Source organism: Drosophila takahashii, chromosome 2L (assembly GCF_030179915.1).
Source record: "Drosophila takahashii strain IR98-3 E-12201 chromosome 2L, DtakHiC1v2, whole genome shotgun sequence".
In the NCBI taxonomy this organism is placed as follows: Eukaryota; Metazoa; Arthropoda; class Insecta; order Diptera; family Drosophilidae; genus Drosophila; species Drosophila takahashii.
In genome coordinates this window covers 23,584,127-23,608,132 of record NC_091678.1, presented here as the reverse complement: position 1 = coordinate 23,608,132, position 24,006 = coordinate 23,584,127, and the positions used below count along the sequence as shown (strand labels likewise).

General features: G+C 38.6%; 2 protein-coding genes across 22 annotated transcripts in view; one reads left to right on the top strand and one right to left on the bottom strand.

Moving 5' to 3' along the window:
- Positions 1-13,757, top strand: part of Nhe2 (Na[+]/H[+] hydrogen exchanger 2) — a 28,109-nt gene extending 14,352 nt beyond the window's left edge. The window contains exons 10-22 of one of the 17 annotated variants that reach the window (XR_001770238.3): positions 23-148; positions 468-655; positions 1,092-1,230; positions 1,755-1,769; positions 2,975-3,031; positions 3,125-3,211; positions 3,279-3,360; positions 4,202-4,324; positions 5,037-5,252; positions 6,773-6,985; positions 7,683-8,025; positions 9,084-10,578; positions 11,151-11,272. Coding sequence is in view for 16 of the 17 variants with exons in the window: in XM_070215409.1 (XP_070071510.1) it covers positions 23-148; positions 468-625; positions 1,092-1,230; positions 1,755-1,769; positions 2,975-3,031; positions 3,125-3,211; positions 3,279-3,360; positions 4,202-4,324; positions 5,037-5,252; positions 6,773-6,985; positions 7,683-8,025; positions 9,084-9,359; positions 11,151-11,646 (2,331 nt within the window). In the remaining variant the exon portion in view is untranslated. Of the gene's footprint in view, positions 1-22; positions 149-236; positions 399-467; positions 656-1,091; positions 1,231-1,754; positions 1,770-2,974; positions 3,032-3,124; positions 3,212-3,278; positions 3,454-4,201; positions 4,325-5,036; positions 5,253-6,772; positions 6,986-7,682; positions 8,026-9,083 lie in introns of those variants that run through there. The other 16 variants (XM_070215409.1, XM_017151470.3, XM_070215418.1 and 13 more) reach the window with 16 other exon arrangements.
- Dap160 (dynamin associated protein 160) lies at positions 13,691-23,262 on the bottom strand. 5 transcript variants are annotated; one of them, XM_070215454.1, is made up of 12 exons: positions 23,116-23,261; positions 22,482-22,876; positions 21,979-22,383; positions 20,754-21,193; positions 20,407-20,680; positions 20,198-20,345; positions 19,863-20,129; positions 18,909-19,799; positions 17,356-17,604; positions 16,998-17,271; positions 16,702-16,875; positions 13,691-14,141 (listed from the first exon to the last, which is right to left on the bottom strand). In XM_070215454.1, exons 2-12 carry the CDS (start codon positions 22,643-22,645, stop codon positions 13,807-13,809), a joined length of 3,621 nt encoding a protein of 1,206 aa, XP_070071555.1. In that variant the 5' UTR covers positions 22,646-22,876; positions 23,116-23,261; the 3' UTR covers positions 13,691-13,806. The 5 variants fall into 5 exon arrangements, with proteins under 5 accessions (XP_070071555.1, XP_070071561.1, XP_070071565.1 ...); XM_070215464.1 differs by lacking the exon at positions 13,691-14,141 and adding an exon at positions 15,514-16,288; XM_070215460.1 differs by lacking the exon at positions 17,356-17,604 and having other exon boundaries at positions 23,116-23,262.
- Between the last annotated feature and the right edge of the window lie 744 nt (positions 23,263-24,006).

The window sequence follows — 24,006 nt, the reverse complement described above, 5'->3', positions numbered from 1 at the left end:
ACCAGAGTGTATTTTCTAATAGTTTATGGATCACTTGATGGCTGGCATCGAGGATATTGTGGGCAAGACAGGCAACTACAATGTGCGTGATAAATTCAAGCGCTTCGACAATCGCTTCATTCGTCCCCTGCTGATCAGGGATCTCAAGGTATTTAACAGAATTATGTGGGGAGATTGGGCTGGGAACATTTCTAGAAGCTGGACTCTTTTATATCTCAACCTAAACTGCCACTCAGGAAATTAATGAATTGCATTTATTGGACCATATTCCCATGCAAAGCTATGAGAGAGCATTAAACAAGAATAAAAGAGGCAGTGGATCAAATGCAGATGAAAAGGGCTGGAGATTCAAGTATATGGGCCAAAGAAAAGACACCGAAGAGCCTTAGTAACTTTTAGTAATAAGAACGCTAATAAACGTGAGGTCAAGCTTTATCGATTTATTATTTTTTGTCACCCCACTTTAGGGCGCTGAGCCAAAGATCATCGAGACGTACTCCAAACTTACAATGCGCGATGCCATGGAGGTGATGAGGCGAAATCCATCTACCATTGGTCAGATGACGGGCACCGAGTCGATGAGCGCCCTGTTCCGGAATTATACCAATAACTATATTGGGGGCAGGTGGGCACCGCCAACCATATACACCACCTGGTAAACGAATTTTGGATTGAACGATATCTTGCCTGTACTCACACTGAAATGATCGTATATTGCATGAGTACGAATAAATTCGAAATTTATTTAGTTAATTTACCCGAACAGTAGCATGAACTTGCACAAAACATTAGTTTAAACAAATTGGCCATTAACAAACTAAACACACAACGAACAAAGGTGTCACAGAAATCACTAAATCACTTTTGCTTTTAAGATCTCTAAAAAATATTTAAGTAAGCTTTTAAAAGAAATGGATCAAGAGTTATTTTAAGAAAAGATTTATGTGACACCAGTTCTTTCTTTCTATTTCTTCTTATATCTAAAATTCGTTTAACCACTTCTTTGGTTTTGACTTTAAGTAAAAATGTACTTAATCCATAATCTTATTTACAACAAACCCATACTGATGCCTGTTTGAATCATTCTTTAGTCCCAGTCTGACAAATCTAGACAATACCTGTTCGCGTAATCTGGATATGGCTGAGCTGGATTATAATCCATCCAAAAAGGATCTGACTGATGCCAGGATCCACCATCTGTTGGCCGAAGAACTGAAGCCTTATAGAAGGGTATGTATTGGACGCATATTTTCTGCCTCATTTCCAGTTCACGTTTTGTAATAATAAACTCTTGGTTGGATACTCTATAGCAAACAGTTTTATCTTTAAATACCCCCAAGATTATCACAGCCTAAAAGTCCTTTCTTATTATTGATATATTATATCTATCAATCTATGTCACACTCTTTTCGCTCAATAGTAGTCACTAAAGAGTCTCTATGCCAAGTTCAACTGTAACTTCACTTTCGACTTTTTTGGTTCGTTCTGCAATTGGGCATTTAGTTTTCTCACACCTTCGCTTCTGGCTCTGAGTATAAATATTTATGGCTGACTATATACATATATTAATAATATATATATATATTAATATATTTCCATATAAATATATTTGTTATTAATGGTTTACTTAATTTCTTTCCCGTTGTTTCGATACTCGACATCAACCTCTCAACAACGTGTTTTAATAAATCAAAACCGCTTCAAACTTTCGTGTGCTTAACAAATCAAACAAAATTTCAAATATTGCGATAAAGGCCTCAATACAAATGGTACGAATAAATTGGTTTATTGGTTTTCGTTTTGATTAATTTGATCTGTTTCCTGGTTAATTTTGATAAACTCCTTTCGAATTAACTAATGAAAACTACTTCGTTAAATGTTTCACGTTGTGTGTCTGTACTCTTTGACTTCAAATATTCTAAATGTGTCATCCAATTGGTGTTATAATATTCTAAATACTCTTTAAATTATGCTTAACTAATTTACGTAAAAGACCTTAAATGCCTTGCAGCTTAAAGTAACAAGAATGATTAAATACATCCCTTTAAATATTTATAGAAGTATAAGAGATATTTAGGACTCACATATTTAAAAACGTTCACTGTTTGACAATTAAATCCTTTATAGTTCTTAAATATTTGAAATAACATTAAACCCTGATATTTACATAAATTATTTAATTTGATATGCCAACAAAAATATAACAGTTTTATTTACCAGGGTTTACAAAAAAATTTGAGATTTAGCTATACCCAATAAAGCCATTTGCATAATTATATTTAGAATAATTTAAAAATATATTCTATAAACTTTTATAAATATTTCTACTAATATTTCTTGCCAATGCCTAATGTAAATGTTTATTCTAAAAGTATTGGTAAACACTGAAATAACACTACTAATTTATTTTTAGTTTGTCAGCAAAATTTAAATATGAATGTATTATACCAATTATTAACTAAACAGTTCTTAAAAAAATATTTTTATGGTGCACACAAGTTTTAAAAATATCTTTATAATACCGTATTAAAATATGTGGTTTATTATTTAAAACATGCATTTATTTAAATTTTTCCAAACTCCTTAGTTTTCCTATTAATTTTGTATTGAACTTTTTAATCTCATTGTCCAAACCACACCCAACACTAACCAAATTTGTCTGCCAACATTTGTTGTGTTCACTATTATTTATCGTAAATCAAAAATACTTGGGAAAATATATTTAAGGCTCAGCACTTAATAAATGTTAATCTCTACTCATAGGATGTACAAATGTTTATGGAAAGCCGTTTACACTTACTCAGTTCATGTTAATGTTAGTTTAAAGCAATTAATCGTATTTTATAAACTACCTATTTAAATGTAACTGTCTTTTCCTGCAATCTAATTGCAAGGCCACATCTCTCTACTTAACGTCATTGTGCTGGCATTTTATGATTTCGAAATTTAATTTGCTCCATCAATGTTTTTACAGCACCGTCGTCTTAGTTATAGCCGACACGCAGTAGATGACAGAGATTTGTCCACCCAGGTGAGTACCTGTCCACTTAAAGCACCAGCAACTGGCTTTTGCTAAATTTAAGCAAATAAACTCTAAACTAAATGAAACTTTACTCTCTTTCAGGTCAATTACAAAATGCAAATGAACTTCAGGCGCATGTTCAACGATCGCAAACATCACAAACGGAGCAAACGTGGTGCCAGCAATAAGGTGAGAGATTTCTGAAGTATTTTACACCATGAATCCTATTTTAATGGATACACCGCAATATCCACAGGAGGCCAAGGAGAACGTTAAGCAGAATCATGTTTCCTTCCATGATTTCCAACAGAACGGCACTACCAAGCAGCTCACCAATGGTACGGAATCGAGTTCAAACCATTCACGAAAAAAATCTTACAGAAAAAGACATACTCACAATTCACTTAACAAATATCGTAGATTAGAAATAGGTAAATGACGCTAAAATCAGCAACAAATTTTTAAGCAACCGAACAGCAGTTTGTTCCATTCAAAAAATATGTCCGTAGATCAATCAAATCAATTCGTAGAATTAATTAATTTTACATTTTTCAGTTTTCCTTTGTACAATGATCAGACGGCATATTAATGTTTTAAACAATTATAATGCGCTGTCTTTTTAGTTTGTAGAGAAAAGTGTAGTGAATTTTAAGTTTGAAATACAATTTCATGCGTCATACTAACTCACAATAACTTTAATTTTTATTGTCATGTAAAGCACCCTACTAAAACCAAATTATTATTATATTTTTTCCAAATTAAGATTTATAATTTAGGCGCTTACAAGGTACAACTGGCCAATCAATGTCTTTATTTTATTATTAAATAAAGATGGTTATCCAACTCTATTTAAATTTACAAAATAATTAGGCAAGGTACTACCTTATAAACTCCTTTGTATACTTCTACCTAAATTGATTTGATAAGGAGAAAACCTTAAACATTTGGTATTTAATTGGTAACTAATTTGATTTCAACCGAATCCTTCTCTTTCTCCCCTGCATCGCTCTCCCCTCCAACTGATGCCAAACAAAAACCAAACGCACACATTTGGCCCAAAAAAACGTTAACGAAATTTGTGCACTAATCGAAAACAATAACCCAAACTGCAACACACACATACATAATTGTTCTGCCTGTGCCCATTTATTTGTTAACCCAAACTCGAATCATTCAAAGACTATATTAACAATGTGCTTAATGAAACAGCCGAGGAGTGCCAACAGAATCCCAACGAGATCAATGTTGTTGGCCCTAGCGACGACTGGGATGATGGCCTGACCTTCACCGCTAAATCATCACGTAAGTGTTCTCATTACTCCCCGAAAGCCATCCGTATTTGATAACAATTTTTATTTCCTGTACCAATCATTTGAGTTATGAGGTTGTCTACATAGAGCATAGGCAGCCCCTAGATGGTTATGGTTATCTGGCCTCCTCTCTCTACATATTTTTGTTTCTCCTGCTCTGTGAGCCAGTTTTTTATAAGTAATCAGAGGTCATATGGCAATATCTGATATTTTCCATATTCTGATTGTTGCCCACCTTGTTTGTTTTGTTCACACAAAAATGCCATCATTTAATTAATCGTATCTTTTTTTTGCCTGAAATGAAAGGAATCTTCAAAAGGTTTTATAAGTATTTGTACATAAATCGATTAGTAGAGTAGCTGAACAAGGTTTCTGTAGTAGGTAACAATAAATAAATATAAAATAAATAATACAATTGTCTTATACCAAAAAATATTTTAGTTTTCCGGAGAAAGCTTTGCTAGTCCTGTTCATTTTTGGTTTATCGTTTTAATTTCTTATGTATTCTTGCATTTGTTTTTTATCCTACCTACTAAGGAGAACCTAATAAAAGCTATAACAACGAACTTTCTACATATTTTTTTCCTGTTTTATGCCTTCCCAATTATTTCCAAAACCAATCACTTCAACAAAAAAAACACCAAATGATTAAATGTTGCTGGGCGCAAAAAATAAATGAAATGAATACAAAAAATTACGATTAGCTGACTCGGATCGCGCCAATAACAATTCCCTGATAGCCCACATCCAAAACCTGCCGGGTTTCGATGCCTCCAAGGCGCGTATCGTCGTCCAGCATTATGCACCGAAGGTCGACGATGGTCCGGAAACAGATCTAGAGTCGCCGGATCAGGCTATTGGGCCCACGGCCGCCGAATTGATATTGCCGTGGCGGCGGGATCGTTCATACCAGAGCATTGGTAAAAGACATCATCTTCAGATCCATCATTCCACCCACAAACAAAGCAAAACAGCAACGACATCTACAACAATCGTTTTGAATGCTATAAATAGCTCACTTCTCGCTCATTTACATGCTTAGATTCATGGTTAATTTCAGATCATTCATTTTTTCCTGGAAAATCAAACATCAAAAAAATAGATAACTAAATATGAATTCAAAAAATGTCTAATTTTTTGTTATTATTTTCTTGATCAAAAAGATATAAATATTACATTTTATTATAAACAATACAAATGAACTAAAATCAGTTTAAAACTGTATATTTCAAAGATCTAGAGTTTTATAGACTTGGAAATATTCAACAATACTCCATCCTATCAGTTGTTCCACAATTACACCTCTACATTGCGCAGCATTGCCTTGTACTTAGACCTCATATAAAGCCAGTCATTAACTCTTCTTAAAGAGCGCCCTAAGCTTAGTTGAATAAATCGTATTTTGTGCTCAGCACTTTGCGCGGTTTGGTCGATTTTTTGGTTAATAACATTCAGTTTATCAGTTAGCGCCTAATAATATGATTTTCTTAACTCGATAAAGTTGAATTCCTTGATTTCCACCCCAAAACTATTAGCCATGCTAAGTGTTGCCTAGATGTAGCTGCCCATCTAATTAGTTATCATTACATTCTGTTCGTGCGTCGTTAACGTGAAATCGCTCGTAGACGGCAATTGCCATTGATTGGTAGATAATTCTAGTCCTCGAATGCAGTTTAAAGTTACCATTGTCAAAGCTCGAAATTACCTGCATTTAGCTTCATAAACTTACCTAAAACCAATTTGAAAAGTCACCACAAATAAAAGATTTTGTTATTGAGAAATTTATGAATAAAGAAGAAGAAACGTCGAACCAAAGCATGGCATTTTTGTGCATGACCAAATTTTCTTTTCATTTTTTAAAAATTTTCTTCTTTTATTCGTTTTGTGCCTCTTTAAAATGTATTTAATAATGGAAAATCTAAATAACCCGGGTAAATTGAATTTTTAGATGTTTAAAAATATTTCACAAGTACTTCTTTATTAGAGATTCCAAAAAAGAAAAGGATCATTGAAATTGAAAATGCGTCGGTATTCAAATACGAACTGTTCTTTTGTAAAATTCAAAAATTATTAAATCTTCAAGAAAAGCCTACACTTAAAAAGCTTAAAGAAGAAATGACCCATTTTATATTCATCTAAATTTGCATAGGAAACTTTAGATTTTAATAATTATTTTATTACGTGACATCTAATTTCCTTGAGTTGAGCGCACCTTGTTTGTCTTTTGCCCTTTGACTGTGTTCCTCTTCCATTAAATGCGCTTATGTTAAGAATATGTTGAAAATATATCCCAAAATGGCCACCCAAATCGACAATCGACAGCTAATAGCGAAATCTGCAGTGCTGCATGCCCAAGCGAAGCCAATAGAATTAATTGCCCATGAGATATGAACACTCCAATGTATATTTGTATTTTAAAAATTTTCCATTTGATGTCTAGTGGCCGAGCATCCCATTCCCGAGGAGGACCGCAATCTGTCCCGCGAATCCGATGGAGAAAGGCGCGTGGCCACGCCCACCGCCACGGAATCCCAGCTGCCGTGGAAACGACAGGGTGACGAATGCACGGATGCAGTGCAGCAAAACGAGTTCCCCGCTTGGGCTTCGAACAAGGAGTACTTGGCCTACAATTCCCCCAGTGCAACATTCCTAGGTAATGCATACACACACCCAAATCCATTAAGTGTTTAAGGATAATAACAAAGGAATGGGAAATGAGTTTTCCGACAACAACACAACAATTTCCGAATGGTTATTTGGGGGGCTCTCCTTTGATTGTTCTATCTATATTGAATATTCATGTCCTCAGTTGATTACTGTTTGTGAATTGGCTAAACCGACTGGGGCTGCACAGAGAAGAATTATTGATTGGGAATTACAAGACTTACGAGATCGTTTTTTCGACTTTCCAAGTAAACAACATGTTTAAAAACTTTCAAAGTAGAAAATCCCAATTTCAAATTATTAAGTTAATTATTTAATTGAATTAATTTGTTTTTCTCTGTGTAAGCCCGAGCTGATTTGTATATACCAATCTGGATGTATATTCGTCTAAATATATGTACATATATAGTTTACTTGTTTGTATTAAAAGCACAAGTGAAAAAATATGATGACGGTATCCAAAAATGGCAAAATTGCACCCTAGTTTTTGTGTGTTTACTGATTTGTTGTTGATTTCGTTGTGATTTTCCTAAAATTTTCCTTTTTTCTTTCTCTCTTTTCCCCCGCATTGTTTTCCCTCGATAACTGTTGCCCACTCCACCAACCACGCTCCACATGAAACACCACACGAACACCCTGTAAAAACCAAACCCTCTAATAACGCGCCCAACGAACCCGCAAAAAAGGTGGTATAAACAAGCCTAAACAGCCCAAGTCCGTCATAGGTCTCTTCCGGCGTGAGAGTTCCAGTTCGAAGGCCGGAAGCGTTGGCATCGGCAGCAACGGAGCTGTGGACACCGCCGCCAGTGGGTCGGATCCGACGGTTGTGCCCTTGTCCATTCAACCGGCCAACGCCCCATCGACGTCCATGCACAATCCACGGCTGGACAAGCGCTCCCAGTCGATATCCTCGGGCTCACTGGGCGCCGGGGCACATCAACTGGGTCCGGATGGCCACTCCGGTCCGTTTCCGGTCACCGCCAGTCACCGACGGAATGTGCGGCGGGGCTCCATGTTGGAGCTGAGCGGGTAAGTTCCGTGTCCACTTGGTCAGACACCGAAAGACTACACACCTTATTGTCTATGCTCATTGGTTTGTTCTGATATTCATCTAGTTATTTTGTGTTTTCTGTAAGACTGAAATGGGTGTTTTAAAAAGGTTTTCATAAAATTAAAACGTGTTAAATGTTACTCTTAAACTGGATTACCAAATGGAATACCAAATTTTTTTTGTTAGGCGCCTAAAAGTTTTTTATTCAATTTAAAAAAAAATCTTAAATATTTGTGTTAAACCAAATGATTTTTCCCTAAAATAATATATTTTTCTCATAACGATAAAACTAATGCTGAATATATTTATAGACAAACTTTAAGGAATGTTCCTTTACATAATCAATCCTTTTCCGGTACGGTATTTTTCAATTTGTAAAATTTCAGCCAAAGACCCGTAAATGACTGAATATCTAAGCTAGTATTAATTTTAGCCAAGTCCCAGCTAAAAGCCCATTTCAGTAAAAGTCTCTTTATTTTATGCTTGTATATATAATAGCTAACTAATATTGCCCATGATATGATTTGTTATTGGTTGAAACTAACACTTACCCATTATTCCGTAGCCTAGTTTTATATTTTTTGGTTATTTTATTTTTTTAGCTTAAAAACTAGAAACTAGAAGAAACCATCATCCAAATTATTGATAGACAAAATATTTCGCTTTAAACATGTCTAAAATTAGCATGGCAGGACTTTATTGTCAATTTCTTTAATTCTGTTGAAGAAATTCACTCGTTGATTGTCCTTTTATAATCTAAAAAGCGTTTGTTTTCAAAATCCGTTTATAACTTCCAGTATATACCAACTTATCCCTGTTTTGGGATTTTGGGCTTTTTTATCTCAAAAGCTTTATATTTCCCGTATTTCCTTGATATTCCTCCCGCCCATTGTCTTTAGTTGCACCCTTCTCCGAAAATTCAAAAAAAATCCTTGCTTCAATTTAAAGTTTAACTCAAAAAGGCCTTATTCTGTGTTTGTCGTTATTTTGTGGCTGAGCCTCGTCTGTTTCTTTTATTGTGATGATTATTTTACAGACTCATTGCAACTGGACGAAGGCCCAGTAGAATTTTGCAATTTAGTCCGGGAGCAACTAATTTACTAGAGTCAGCCAAGATCACAACTCCTTCTCCTCCACCTCCTACTACTTCAACAATAATACCAACAACAACTACAGTAAAAACAACAACCACATCAACCACCAAGAACAACACCACCAACAATTCAACAGAAACAACATCAGCAAGCGCGACTAACTCGACGCCAACCTCCCCGAAATCGGAGGATAGCATCCCATATACGAACTATCCAAAGTAATGAACTAAACCGAAATCAAAATGTCTTGTGAAATCCAAACCGGCCATTAACGAATTTCGAAACTCTGTGAACTAAGAGAAAAGCTAAAACTACCACAAATACTAGCGTACATATGATAACTCTAAATACTAACCACACGAACTTTATATACGAAATATGTTTATTGTATATAGAGCCACAGATCAGAGCATATCATTGTAGAGTAACAGTCAGTCCTTGTAGGCTAAACTTTGCCAGCGATCTCTCTTTTCATCTCAGCTGGAATTGGTTTTCTGTACTCAAAATCGATTCCGGTGATTAAAAGTCTTGCAATTGGATTCGAACTTCATTCCTCGCACCTGGCCCCACAAATTTCGCCTTATTGTCCACTGTATATAACTTTGAAATCAGGATGTTGTTAATTGGTGATCGGTTGATTCAGTGCCAGACAACCATATTCTGCATTAAACTAAATTTTGATGGGCTGCTGAAGTTGTTCAATTTTGTTTGCAGTTTTACTGACTAGAACCCATTTATTGTATAGCAGTTGTATAACAGTCCTATAACTTAAAATTAAAACGAGTGATCGAATTTAAAAGTTATAAGACAGTAATAAAACAATTGTACGACCGTAGTAATACAACCCATTTATAATTTTTAAACATCGAACTTTGTGTTTGTTTGCTTTCTGTTTTTATGTCTTAAATGTATTTGTGTGTTCGATTCAAATATGCATTTCAGTTTTGTATGCAATATTATGATCCTTATCAGCATCCAGTCTTTCCTATCCTATTTTCTAACCCAATCTTCAGCCAATGCAATACAATTTTTAAAAATTAATTATAATAATGATGTCTGCTGTGCTGTGTTTCTTTGTTTTGTGAATATTCTCATCCGAAAAACCGAAACAAATCCGAACTAAATACTTAACAAACTAATAACTGGTTCACGAACCCACCACATTGGTAAACGATTTGATGTAAAATTATATTTTTTAGCGGCGTATCAATTGAATCTGATTAGTCAAAAGCGAAACGAGCACAAGGCTAGAGCAATTAACTAGCTAAACACCCACTAAATGCACAAAACACACACTATAAATCTACACGCACACAAACACACACTGACACCAAACTGTTATACAGTTGAGAGCACCTGTGATAACTTTCCCTAGACACCATTTCAATACTTAAAACAAAGTGTATCTTTAAACGGCTTTAATCACACAAACTATGTGTAAGTATTAGACAAAATATCTTTCAAAAGTGTTATACGTATAACACAGTGCCTGGGCTCGGCACAACTAACAATCGAACCCACTTAACAGCTACACTTTTCTCTGTGCTAATCCCTAAACAACTTTTTTTACCTAATCCTTGGTGTTCGAACACAATCCAATCAGCGGACTCAAATAAATTGTATTGTATTTACGAATCCCGTAGAATAAATGTAAAGTAGAACTGTTATACTGTGCCTTAATCAAGTCTTCCTTATAAGCTTATGCTTCCATCTTCTTGTTCCATTTTAATTTGCTTAAATGTAGTGCTTAAAATAAATATATATATTTTAAAAATTTTTCCCTTATTGTACGTTTTTTTTACCAAGTAATTTAAAAATCTTCCTTAATTAGCTGTAGCCTCACATGCTAACATTAACCCAAAACGATTACCCAAACCAAATCATTAGCCAAAATTGATCACAACTTTGACATTAACTTTCTACGCCTTCTCTTCACATCATCCCACCATCGATTACCAACCACCAAACCACCTACAAAAACCGCACACACCACACAACACCACCAACAGAGACACAATACCCGAGGAGTCGTCGTATCAGCACGGGCACTCCAAGTCCTTGTGCGAGCCGGCGGATTCGGATGACTGGGAGGGAGCACCACTTTCCGCCGCCGGCGGAGCCAACAGCGAACGAGCGATGCGGCTGAGCGGCCGAGAACCGCTTCTGCCACGCCCCTCCAACACGCCGCGCGCCCAGATCCGTCGAATGAACGCGGGGGCGGTGGGCGGAGCAGCGGTTACCCAAGCTGGCCGGAAAAACCAGGTGACCAAAGCTCTGTTGGACTACGAGGATTCCGAAACGGATTCCGAGGAGAACGATGACGATGAGGATGAGGACTTTGATTCGTACGATGACGAGAACATAGTGGTCACCACCTTTACGACTCCGGCCACGGGCAGGAGATCCGGTTCCAGTCCCGGATCGGGATCGGAAGCGAACAGCGCCACCACCACCACCACGACAAGCATTCGGCTGACGCGGAACAACGACGAGAGCATCATTTGAGTATCAAGCACGGATGGCGACGTGGAGGAGGAACTGGACGACGAGGATGACGAGGATCTACCAACCATTCCAGTACCGCCATCCCGAAATCCAAAAAGTTCGAGGCGGCGTCTGTTCCCGTACGAGATGTTCTACTAACCCCACACATTTATATGACCTAGTTTGTAAGCCTAAAGTTGACAAAGAGTTGCAAAATAGTTTCCCAAAAAAATGGTTTATAAAAAAGCTTTATAATTATATTACCAAACCAAAAGAATCGGACGAAAGCTTAGATAAGGGAATAGCGAAAACAAATTGTATATAACACCAGATTGGAACCACAAATTGATTTCTTCTTGCTCGTTTAAGTCGCTTCATAAGATTTTTAACTTCCAGTTTGTGTTTAGTGATTAGTTCCGATCAATTGTTATTATATACCACAAACGTATATATATATCGAAAACCGATTTAGTGATTACAGCTGATGTGTTCCAAAATAGCAAGCAAGCAAATTAATTGTGTAATATCTAACAAAGCGTAGCCAAAGTTCTTATTAAGCCTATAACTAACGTTGATTTCTTTGTTTATAATTTAGACAAAATGTACCAAAATGAGATCACATTTCGAGAATGTGTTGCTAACAGTACTTAAGCGCGTACTTAGTTCGGTAATATAGTGAAAACGCAGAGTTTAGTTCAATTTTAGCCTTAGTTAATAAACAGTTTAAAGTAATTCATTTCTATATAGCCGCAGAGTCAGAACTAAGAATAGCACAGCAAAGTTTTGCTCAGCTGGAGCTGTAAGTTAAATAGCTTCTACATTCAAAAGCCTATTAAAAGTAATCTTTTAATGCATTTCAAAACTATGGGAGAACTACAGAAATCGTTGGACATTGCAAATCACTTGAAAAGTGTTGAAAAAATTCAGTTTTTTTCCTAATTTCTGTAGCATCTTCATATGTTACCCTCTTATTTAAAAGAAAATCACTCGACAGAGGCAGTTGGGCAAAACTTTGGCTGACCTTAACTATAAAAAATATACACAAATCAAGTAACTAATAGTGGACAGGTAAATGGACAGAGTTATGTAATTTATAAATTATTTTTGTAAACATTTACGAACGATAAAGATTAAACTTAATGGTGGAAATGTTCGAACGAGCGAGAGTTTTGCGAACGATTTTGTGTGGAATGAGTGCATGACTAGGATTGAGCTAACCAAGGATAAAGAAAAGATAAACATGCTCAAAATCAAGTAAAATAAACTAGAAATAGTTGAATACTAATAAATTCACTATGCTGACGTAGATTTGAAAATGCATAAAGAGAATAATTACCAGACCAGACCCAAGGGGACACACGGAGCCAACTGAGAACACAGTAGCCAATATCCAGAATGGGATATATTCTGGAACCTACCTACCTAAAAATATGCGGGAACTGTTAACGGTAAATCGTGGAAATGGAACACATACCTACCTACTACGAGTAATAAAAAATATATATATTTTCTAACTGATGTGCAACACGCCCCTAGTAACAACTATTAATTTAACCCTCTCTATGACTTAAGTAGTTTGTATTCGCATTATGTTCTATCCAAGAAATTGCCTTCTGAATATGCACACCAGATCAGAGAGAATTGGTTATCTTAGTTCGTTCACATTTTTATTTCTATCAGAAAGACAATAAGCAGCTACTCTTGAAAATTGTCATTTCAATAAATCTTCAATGGAAACACATAAAAATCAGAGCTGTGTTATATTGTGACCAGGTTTTCTATATAAATTTGAATTATTCCACTATATTTCCTAGTTTTAACGTGGATTGTGGCACAAGCAATTTATATATTGGACGCTGGGTCATAAATTACTTGCTAAAGAAAACTTATATTAAATTCAATTGATGACTAAATCGAGACAGTGTTTGCAGTTTTCATACCGTAGGCCTTAAGTTGTGCATACTTCAACATTAATAAAAATATTGATAGCGCAAAATAACAAAAAATAAAAAAAAAAAACAACCACACGATGCAAACCCGAAAGAAAGAATTGTAAATTGTTAAACTGATTTTAAATATTAAATAAGAGAAAATTTTACTAAAAATAAAATAAATGAAAAAAGCGAAAATAATCTAGAACGAAACTTCTGTAATTTGGTAACTGAAAAGGAAGCGGTTGCTTCACCAGCATCGCCACGGACCGAATCGTTTCTTGGGCGATTGAGGTTGCCAGTCGATTACCACTGTTTTTCCAACCAGCCGGTTGTCGTTTTCCTGGAGCATAGACTTCGCCGTAAGCTCATTGCATTCAAACCGAACGTAGGCGCATCCCATGAGCTGTCCATCCCGCCGCTTGGATATGTGAACAGCTTGGATTGTTCCCCGCAGTTTATTCTTGGATACGCCATCTACATGATCACCCGAATCGGCTTCAGATTCTGATCCGCGCCACTGTTGCCATAACCTTTGAATTCCGTTGGTTCTTCTTTCAGTGGCACATTGATTAGGCTTGATCCCTGTGGGTGTATAGTCACAATATAGTAACCAAATCTTGTAAGTACCGTAGTCGGCTGTTCCGACCATATATTTTGGTCCTACGGAAACACATATAAAAGAGTAATATTACTTCTATAAGAACTAATACACCCACTTACTTTTCAAATACGAGTTATAAAAAATCAAAAGCGTTTTGTTTGAAGTTCCTTTTATACATTTATTGCACCAAATATGTGTAATTTGTTATTTTCATAATTTAATTTAATATTTTTGGTTTTCTCTTTTTACTTTTCTTCTAATTATGTTTGAAACTGATATATTTTAATATGTTTAATGTTTTTTTTGTTAGTTTTGTATTTCTCGAAGAATTTACTGTATATTTACTCGTATGCATTGTGTGTCTGCAGAAGATGTCTATAAGTTCTCCTCGGTTCGGCTTGTATATAGGTAAATATATCGATGGTCACCATTTCGCGTTTAAAGTGAGTCTCAGTGTAGGTGAGTGTGCTAATGCGTATAGAATTTGTTGGGGCTTCCACCTTGTCGGTAATTATTCTTAAGCATTGTTTACAATAATTAACTTTTGTAACGATTAAACAAGTACGCTTATATGAGCATTATATGTATGCGGGGGTGTATATGTGGGGCTCGAAATGTACGAATATCTCAATTAACACTTTTGCTTTGCTTTTTCTAAAGAAATTTTAGTACTTTCTCTATATAGTATGTATATCTTAGTTTTTGGTTCATTTAAATTTATTAGTACATATATGTGGAATCAATAATCAACCCAACATTAGCTACATAAATATGTGTTTATGCTTTAAGAATGCCCCCGCCCAGCCGCCGATCAGTTGGGATTCTTTCGACAACCGATCGGCGCTTTGCGGGGCTTATAACGATTCTTTACTTTGGTTTCGTTTAATAGAGCTATAGACGCATAAATAGTCGTGGTATGCAATAAAAAGTTACGATTAAGTTAATCCATGTAAGGTGACTTTTTTGGTTATCATTTTTTGAAAGGCATTCGACAGTGTTTCTTCATATGTACGAAATTGCGTAGATACATACAAATATGTGAGTGATTTTGTTAAATAGACTAACTGTAACTAGCATAAACAGATTCGAACAGCATAACGTGGCCCTCTATAATATCCGACTACCGTTCCAATCGGGTTGAATGAACTTCTCTATGTGGATTTTGTACATACTCAATTTTTACATCTCATCCATTCCTATGCTTCGGATACAGATACTTTAAACTAGCGGCAACCAATTCAACACTCATCAATAATACAATAGACATTAAATAAATACAATTATGGCAGTTGAGACAAGCGCTTAAATTAGTTTTTAAATCAAGTATGTTACTCAAAAAAAGAAGTTAATATCTTTAATATTATCAATACTGTTGCCCCGTACGTGTAAGCTAATATATTTTATCTCCCGTTGTTTCCATTATTCTTGATGTCTTCGTAGTTTTCATTAAGATTTTAGAAAATGGTCATCATGCTTAATATTTAGTTAACAATAATTCGTACTCCAACGTGTCGGCTGGAATACTTTAAATATATACAATTATATTCGGATATTATTGGAAAACACAGAAAACCATCGTTATAAATACTATATGCGTGTGTGTAGTAGCATTTGGGGGAAAAACTGTTGAATATGCTGGCTTTTATCGATAAACACATCTAGTACAACAAAACTGTAATTGTCATTTGATATCCTTATGTATTTTGTAGTTTCCATATGCAGATTACTATATAAATCCTTTAAAATGTGACTTACTAGATTTCGGTTGTATCTTTCGTTTGATTGGTTACGAACATGAGAGCAATGTTTGATTCTATAAACGATTTCAGATGAGATCTGGTTACTAATTCTATCAACAAGTTAAGGGAATTTCACACCGAAGAGGATAAACATTGTGAAAAAGTGTCGTATGGCAACCATTCAGTTGAACAATGTAAATAGCCAACTTTTGGGCTTTTAAGAATATCGTACGAAGTCCGGCTAGGTAGTTACTGAGGATATTGATGCTGCTGCTGATCTTAAGATAACCCAATTCCCAAGGGATCGTGTAGATTTGTTTGTCGGTTTTTTGTGTAAGCAGTGCCTGTTGCCACTTAAAGGCCAAAGCCGAAGGCTCGTTATACGTTTCCTGTTGACAATGGAAATTGAAAATTGAAATCGCATTTAATTGATTTACTTTATATACAAAATACAAATATGCAATACAAAATATAAATATGCGGGCTAAATAAATACACAAATGAATTAAAACTAGAGATTGGCTAAACGAAAGAAAGAGAGGGCGCCAGCGATAAACTTAGTAGTAAATTAAAAACTAAATAATCACAATTAACAATTAGATACATCTCGGAAATATTGCAACAAATTAACATCGAGGCGAGAAGAAATTGGCATGGCTTATTCGATATCAAAGATAATAGGTAAAACTAATAATTTATGTAACGGAATGTAGAAATTAGAGAGCTATGCTTAGAGCAGAGAGCTGGAACTGCAGGTGTGAGATTCACTGCTTGGTGGTGCCATTAGCTTTCACCGGCTTACCGGACGTCACGAAGGGTCCCACATAGTTGCTGGGGAACAGACCGGAAAGGCCATTCAGCTCGCCGCGCCACCACTCCGGCTCATCCCGACCCAGCACGCTGATAATGTCGTCCTTCTCAAACGACAGCTCGTCGTCATTTTGTGCCTTATACGGGTAGAGAGCTATGACCTTGTCTGTAGGGGTTATACAAATTTAAAAATCAAGTTAAAACTGATGTTACAAAATACTTAAAAGGAAGAACTGCAAAGATAATGCAGTGCTCTTTGGTATTTCTGGATTTTTAATTATAACTAACCCAAGATTTGCTCAGTCATTTCAATACGACTTCCGGAGACTGGAGTGTTGCGTCCACTATTGCGCCCGCCTTGGAGGACCTTAACGTATGTGGCCGGGAACCAACCGATCTGCCGGCGACGACCCTTGGCCTGCAGCTCACCCTCCCACCAGCCGGAGTCCGTCTTCTTGCGGATCATGATCAATTGGCCTCGCGTCAGCGAAAGCTGCTCGGTGCTGGTTGCCTCATAGGGAGCGATTACTTGAGCAATCTCCGACCGCTTGGCCCGCATGCCCTGAAAGATTAGTACAGAAAAAGATTTTCGTTTAAGCAAATGATACAATTAATGGCGTAATAACAGGCGGTGTCAACTATTTACGGGTGTCATGGAAGAGGTGCGTGACATGGGTCGGCTGTAGCTCTCGGCCGGCTCGCTGCTTTGTGTCTTGGACTGTGTATTGATCTGGGAAACTTCAGTGTCGAGGTCTTCGTGCGCCTCCTCAGCGCCAACCCCTGGGCTGGCGATGGGCTGCTCGCTGAGCTCTTGGACAGGCAGGGGCTGGAAGAGCTGCTCCTGTGCCTCCACGGGAGCAGCGGCGTAGTCAGCGTTGCCGTTCAGCGTCGTCTCCTGGTTTAGTGCAAGTGTAACGACAACGGTGGCAAAAAGCACAGCACATGAAAAGCATTGGATTAGTAGATGGACATGAGGGCAACGGTTAGACACGACTCTAAACTTTGGGGTTGTGAACTCTGTATAAGTGAACAGCAGTGTGGGTCGAGCAAAAATTTTGCCTGTCAAACTATATATGGGCACTTCCAAAATGTCGCTCGGGACATTTGCACACCTTTAAAGTTGAAAAAAAATTGTAACAAAATTGATTTTAATTTTAATTATGGGCATTTCCTTTCACTCTCCCCAAGCTCTATTTTTTGTAAAAATCTTGATTTTGTACCACTTTTAGTTTTTAAGATATCGTTAAAAAACTGCCGTATTCGCTCGGGACAAAAATAGAAGTGAATTTCGGGGAAGTTCAGTCAACACCAGAAATGAGCGAATTCTGATGGAATATTTGAATGCCAATTTTTTTAGAATGTTGTTCAAACATGTCGCTGTGAAATGGTTTTGGTTTTACTCAAAAATTGTTTTCCGTTGTTTTTTTATGCAGTTTCAAGCACATTCGCTTGGGACATGTCGCTCGGGACATTTTTTCCGACTGTTTTGTAAAGTGGATTTCTTTACCTCTATCCCTCAATTGCTTTATGTTTTGCTTTTAAATTAATAGTTTAACATGTAAATGAAGCATTCAGTACAGAAAAATGTCACATATTAGCATTCCTATAGGATAAATTAACAACAGAAGACAGGTCCAAAAAATAACAAAAAAATGGCCAAAAACTAAATTTTGTGTATATTTTTGGGGTTTGTAATAAAAATATTCAAACTATACTCCAAATTTTTAGTTTATCTCAGGATCCAACTTATTAGAAACTAATATGGCGGAAAAATCATGTGGAAATATGTTTTTTTCAAGTTTCAAGTTTTTTGTCTTGGTGGACTTTTTGCTGGAAGTGCCCATATACAAAATTAATAAACAATGCAACATATTTTTCCCTTTTAATTTTAAGACTTTAATTAAAAAGAAGAATAATTTAAAATGTTAACAAGTTCCTATACTTTACGTCCTTAGGACTTTGTTCCTATACTTTACGTCCTTAGGACTTTGTATAAAATGAATTTGGTTAATTATTAAATTATTATTAAGTTAAATTAATGTTAAGTTAAACAAAATTTTTAGAACTGTTGGTTATTACTTGTTTCATTAATACTTTATCTTTATCTTCGCGTAAATATAAAATATAACGATATACCAATCGATTTATAAAACAAATGGACCCACACCAAACTACAGATTTGTACAGCTATCCACTTACCTGATCCAGAGCTTCTACCGGATCTGCAGTGACCGTGCTCGCCGTGCCCACGTCCGCCTTTTGGACGTAGTTCGAGGGGAACATGCCGGTGCGGCTGCCAATGGTGCCCGTCCACCATTCGCCCTCCTTCTTGATGACCATGACCATCTCGCCGGCGCCGAAGCTAAGATCGCCGTCTTCGGCGGAATCATAAGGATATGCGGCTATGTAGTACTCGATATCGCCGGCGGCATTAAGATCGGCGGAAGCTGCCGTAGCTTCGCTGGTATTTATATTGTCATTGTAGGTGTCCGCCACGGCTGCCACTTCGGCTGTAACTTCTGGCTCGACGGCGGCGACAGGGGCAGCACCCCCATCGTCCAGTTTCTCCACATAGGATTCGGGGAACCAGCCGGTGTGTCCGTTTATCTCGCCAGCCAGCCATCCCGGCTCGGCGTTCTGTTCCAATGGCACCAGGATAATGTCACCCGGCACGAAAGTAATCTCCTCGGCATTGCGCGCATTGAACTCGTATACTGCCTGATATTTCACGAACCCCTCGGGGGCCGGTCCACTCAAGTCCACGGCTGGAGCTGCCACAGCAGTGATGTCGTTGCTCATGCCTGCATAGGGATCGGCGGCAGTCGTTTCCGCCTCTCCCCAAGCACTCGAAGTGCCTGTGTCCCAGGCCGAGGTCACGCTGGTCTCGTTCTTGCGATTGTACTTCAATTCCAGCACCGAGGTGCGCTGCACATCGTATTCCTTGTACAGATCCTCGCATTTGGCGAGCAAAGCGGAGAGCTCCGCCTTGAGCTCAGACATCTGGCCGTCGTTGGAGTTGATGTCCTCCTTCTTCGACTCAATCTCCTTGCCGATGTTCTCGACTTTGTCTTTGATTTGGTTAATCAACAACTGTTGAAGTAATTAATATGTGATTAAAACAATGAATACTAAGACTTGAGCGACTTGTCTCACCTGCTTATGGGCAAAGGCCGCATTCAGTTGCTCCTGCTGTGGATTCTCACCTCCCAAGGCAGCGCCACTGGCCTTGCTCTTGGCATCCCACTTGGCCCGCTCCTGGGTGAGCTGCATGAGCTTGGCATTCTGCTCCTTGATGCGCGCCTTCAGCTGCGACATTTCGGTCATGGAAGTGTCGCGCTGAGTGCGCATGCCATCGATTACGGTCTTAACATTGGTCACGCCAGCGCGAGTGTCGCAAATCCTCTGCGAAAGATCCTTGATCTGTATGTAATTTAGATAAATTGGATTGGTTAGTTTAAATGAAACCATAATTCCTATGTTGGTCTCACCTTTTCATTCAATGTGCTCAGTTCCACGTTAAGCTGCGTGTTGTGTGCCTTCTGCTTCAGAACACGCTCCTGTTCCCGCTCCTTCTGTGCGTTCATCTCAGCAATTCTAGCCTGCTCCCACTCCTGCTGGCGCTGCTTCTCCAGTTCCCTGATGGATTAGGAAATATATTAAAATATTTTCTAGTTTAAAGCACAATTATTATGCTTACTTTCTAGCCGCCTCTTTGGCTTCCAGTTCCCGCTTGCGCTGCTCCTCCTTCTCCACCTCGATTTCTCGCTGACGCTGGAGCTGTCGCTCCAGTTCCTCCTGCTGCTTGCGCTCGGCCTCCAGACGAGCCTTCTCACGCTTATCCGCTTCGTCACGCTCCTTGCGCTCCCGCTCTTCCCGCTCCTTGCGCTGCTGGTCCTCCATGATCTTGCGCCTGCGATCGAGTTCGGCCTGACCCTTTACATAGTTCTCCTTGCGCTTGTCCTCGAAGGAAGCTGGGAAACGGTAAAACATTGAATTATAAGTAACATAGCAAATATTTTAAAGAGCTATATTTTCATCACTTACTTTGTCCGGGCAGTCCGGCTGTTGGGTCAGCATCCACGGCTCCTACTCCGCCCTGCGACGACACGGAGGCGTGCCGGGAGGCGGGCTGCGAGCCAGGACGCGACACCACCCCAGATACAGAGCCCGGGCGCGACTTGATTTTGCGCAAGTTGGGCGGCACCCAGTCGTGGGGCAAGGTGACCGGTATCTTCTCGCCACCCATGGCCTTCTCGCACAGGAACATGGCCAGAATAAACTCGTCGCAGTTGAGCCGCCCATCGCCATCGATGTCGGACAGCGTCCAGATCTGGGCCAGCGTCACCTGGGGCAGCTTGCTCTGCACGAGGACACCGCGTGCCTGGGCTCCGGTCAAGTAACCAGATCGGGTGCGATCATTGGCATTGAACACCTGCGTGTATTTGCGCTTCTGGGCAGCTTGAACGGCCCACTCTGCTTGATTGCTAGAAGGATAGAGGAATAGAATAATTAAGTATAAGTCATAAAAAAGTCTTACTATTAATCATTAAATTTAAATACTTAGATTATCTCCCTGGGAGAAGAATTACTTATTACTGTTTATTATTTGTTAAATATACATAAATAAGGGAGCCTTTTGATAATGAGGATATTACGAATTTACGGTCCCATCTCATACCTAGAACTTTCCTACTTCGAAATCTATTGGACTCAAATCCGAACAAGGGAGAACGCTATTGTTGGGTGGGTGTCCCGACTATCTAATACCCGTCACTCAGCTAAAAGGAGTGCGAGGGAGATAGATATATAAAGTTTTGATTGCGCATAACTTTTTAATGAATGGTCCGATTTGAAAAATGTCTTCTACATTTTGATAGGTAAAAAAATACACAACAAAATTGCATTTATACTTTTCGGAAATCTTTAAAGGTGTGGGCGCCAGACACATTTTAAAATCGTTAGTGGGCGATTTTGGGCGTTAGAGGGGGCGTGGCGCTCGGCTGAAATAAACTTGCGCTGCGTAGGAAGCCCAAGAATATGTGTGAGAAATCTCAACCTTCTAGCTTTTGTATTTTCCGAGATCTCAGCGTTCATACGGACAGACAGACAGACGGACAGACGGACATCCTTGATCGACTCGGCTAGGGACCCTGATCAAGAATATAAATACTTTATGGGTTCGGAATCGCGTTCTTCTAGCTGTTACAAACTTTCGCACGAATACAATATACCCATTTACTCTACGAGTATCGGGTATAAAAATACTTACATAGACTCAATGGAGGGCGCCCGCTCCGAGATGGACATGTGGCGACTGGGTGGGTTGCTGGAGGGTGGCGTGGGGCCAGCGGGCACCTTGGCCAAATCCACAACTCCGGGTGGCGAGATGACAGCAGCCACCGCAACCGGAGGAGGAGCCACCACGGGAGCGGGAATTACGGCGGCGACTGGGGGCACCATTCCCTTGAGCGGATCCAATGGGCTCATGGAGCTGGTGGAGCCACGTGGCGTCATCGAGGGCGTCTTCTGGCCATCGCCGACGAGGGACGCGAGCAGGCTGGGCGGCAGGACCTTGGGCACATCCATGCCGCGCAGCTTGAGGTTGATCAGCTTGCAGGCTATGCTGAACTCGTTGATGTTCATCTTGCCATCCGAATCGGTGTCCGCCAGAGCCCTGGAGATAAGCGGATGGTGAGTAAGTGTGGAGGCTCTTATCTGTGCATGATTCACGGGGGCGTCCCACATACTACATATACATATGCAAATACTTACCAGATCTGGCCCAGGATCAGGGGCGGCAGCTGAGATTGCAGGAAGAATCCTTTGGCCTGGGCGCCGGTCACGAAGCCAGCCTGCGGCTGGAGGGCCTTAAACTGTTCCTGGTACTTCAGGCGCTCCCTCGGGGTCACCGCCCACGCATCCACCGCCGGATTCATTTTCGCCAAACACACTTTATCCTAGTTTCTCCGGAAAGCTCTCTTCCTCTTTCTCGTCCTTTTTCCGTGCCTCTGTGTGTATTAGTGCGCTCTCTTCGGCCGCTTTCGAGTACACATCAAATTCGCTGCGCACTCTCTTCGCCGCTCTCTTTACTACGGCTATCGCCTATTGAGTATCCGTTTTGGCACCCACCACCCCACAAATTTTCACAATGGATTTTTATGATTTACCTGCAATGCAATTGCAAAATTAATAACTGATCACATCACACACGTATGTAGGCAGCAAATCTGAAATGTTCCCCCACTCGATTTTGAACGCCTTTACTTTTCGCTTTAGTAGGCGTTTTCTCTGGGCAACCGGAAAGCCAAGCCATCAGTTCACTGATAAGCGATGATCTGGTAAAATCAACGCCGACGCGCTTATTTATCCCTTATCTACCACTTTTAACGGCTATTTTGGGGCTTACTTTGCATTGGAAGAGGAAAATTTAGTATTTGCGTAAATTCAATCAATAGTAGTGATGTGTAGAGGTGGATAAACATCGATGGAAACACCGATGTATCGATGTTTTTCGTGCTAAGAATAGCTTTTACATTTTCTAATATTATGTTAAACATTTACTGTTATGTTGGTATTGTTGTCTGAAGTATTTTAGCATGATTTTTTCATTCTTATAAGTCGCATGCTTATCCTCTAAATATCACCTAAAAACATCAATTTATCCGATGCTTTGATGTTAAAATTTAAGATTAATTAAGATATTTGGGGGATTCCCTAAACTGATGAATTGCTGAGTTGTTCAATTTCTGTCAGCTGTTCATAAGCTGTCCCTTACAAATTAAATTCTCAGATATTTTTTCTGAATCGTTGAAACCCAGAAATGTCACCTTAATACATTTTTGTATCAACAGTATGAAATTTGTACTTTTAATCGAATTGAAAATATATTTGTAACTCTAGGGGTCGTTCCCTCAATTGCTTAAATTGTCTGTTGAATTTTTAACAATTTAGCAATTCAACAGCTTAAGATCGTCGGGATTTTCCGAACAGAAGAAGTCTATCCCATCCGTTTATCAACTGATGGATGGATCTTTGTGGGAGGAGGCTATAAAGAAACTCTAGTACAGATTTTAAAATTAAAAATAAATAGTTTAAGTTAAAACTCCAAACACATCTTCCAATAGATATTCATTCACCTTCTGGGTGATCCATAAGGATTTGCAGATTCGAAAATTTTCCAATCAGTGTAGCATCCAAAATTTTGGCATTTGAAACAAATAGGTAAACACCTAAATTTTTTCGTGAAAAAAACATTTATTTTTAAAGTGAATCTAAAAAACTTCCGCTAAGACCAATT

Bases quoted from the DNA above. Each gene is read 5' to 3' on its own strand.
- Dap160 (XM_070215454.1), bottom strand. From the start codon at position 22,645: ATGAATCCGGCGGTGGATGCGTGGGCGGTGACCCCGAGGGAGCGCCTG. The intron at 20,346-20,406 runs GTAAGCATAATA...CTAATCCATCAG, and splicing joins GCCAAAGAGGCGGCTAGAAA to GGAACTGGAGAAGCAGCGCC. The intron at 16,876-16,997 runs GTTAGTTATAAT...TAACCCCTACAG, and splicing joins AATGACTGAGCAAATCTTGG to ACAAGGTCATAGCTCTCTAC.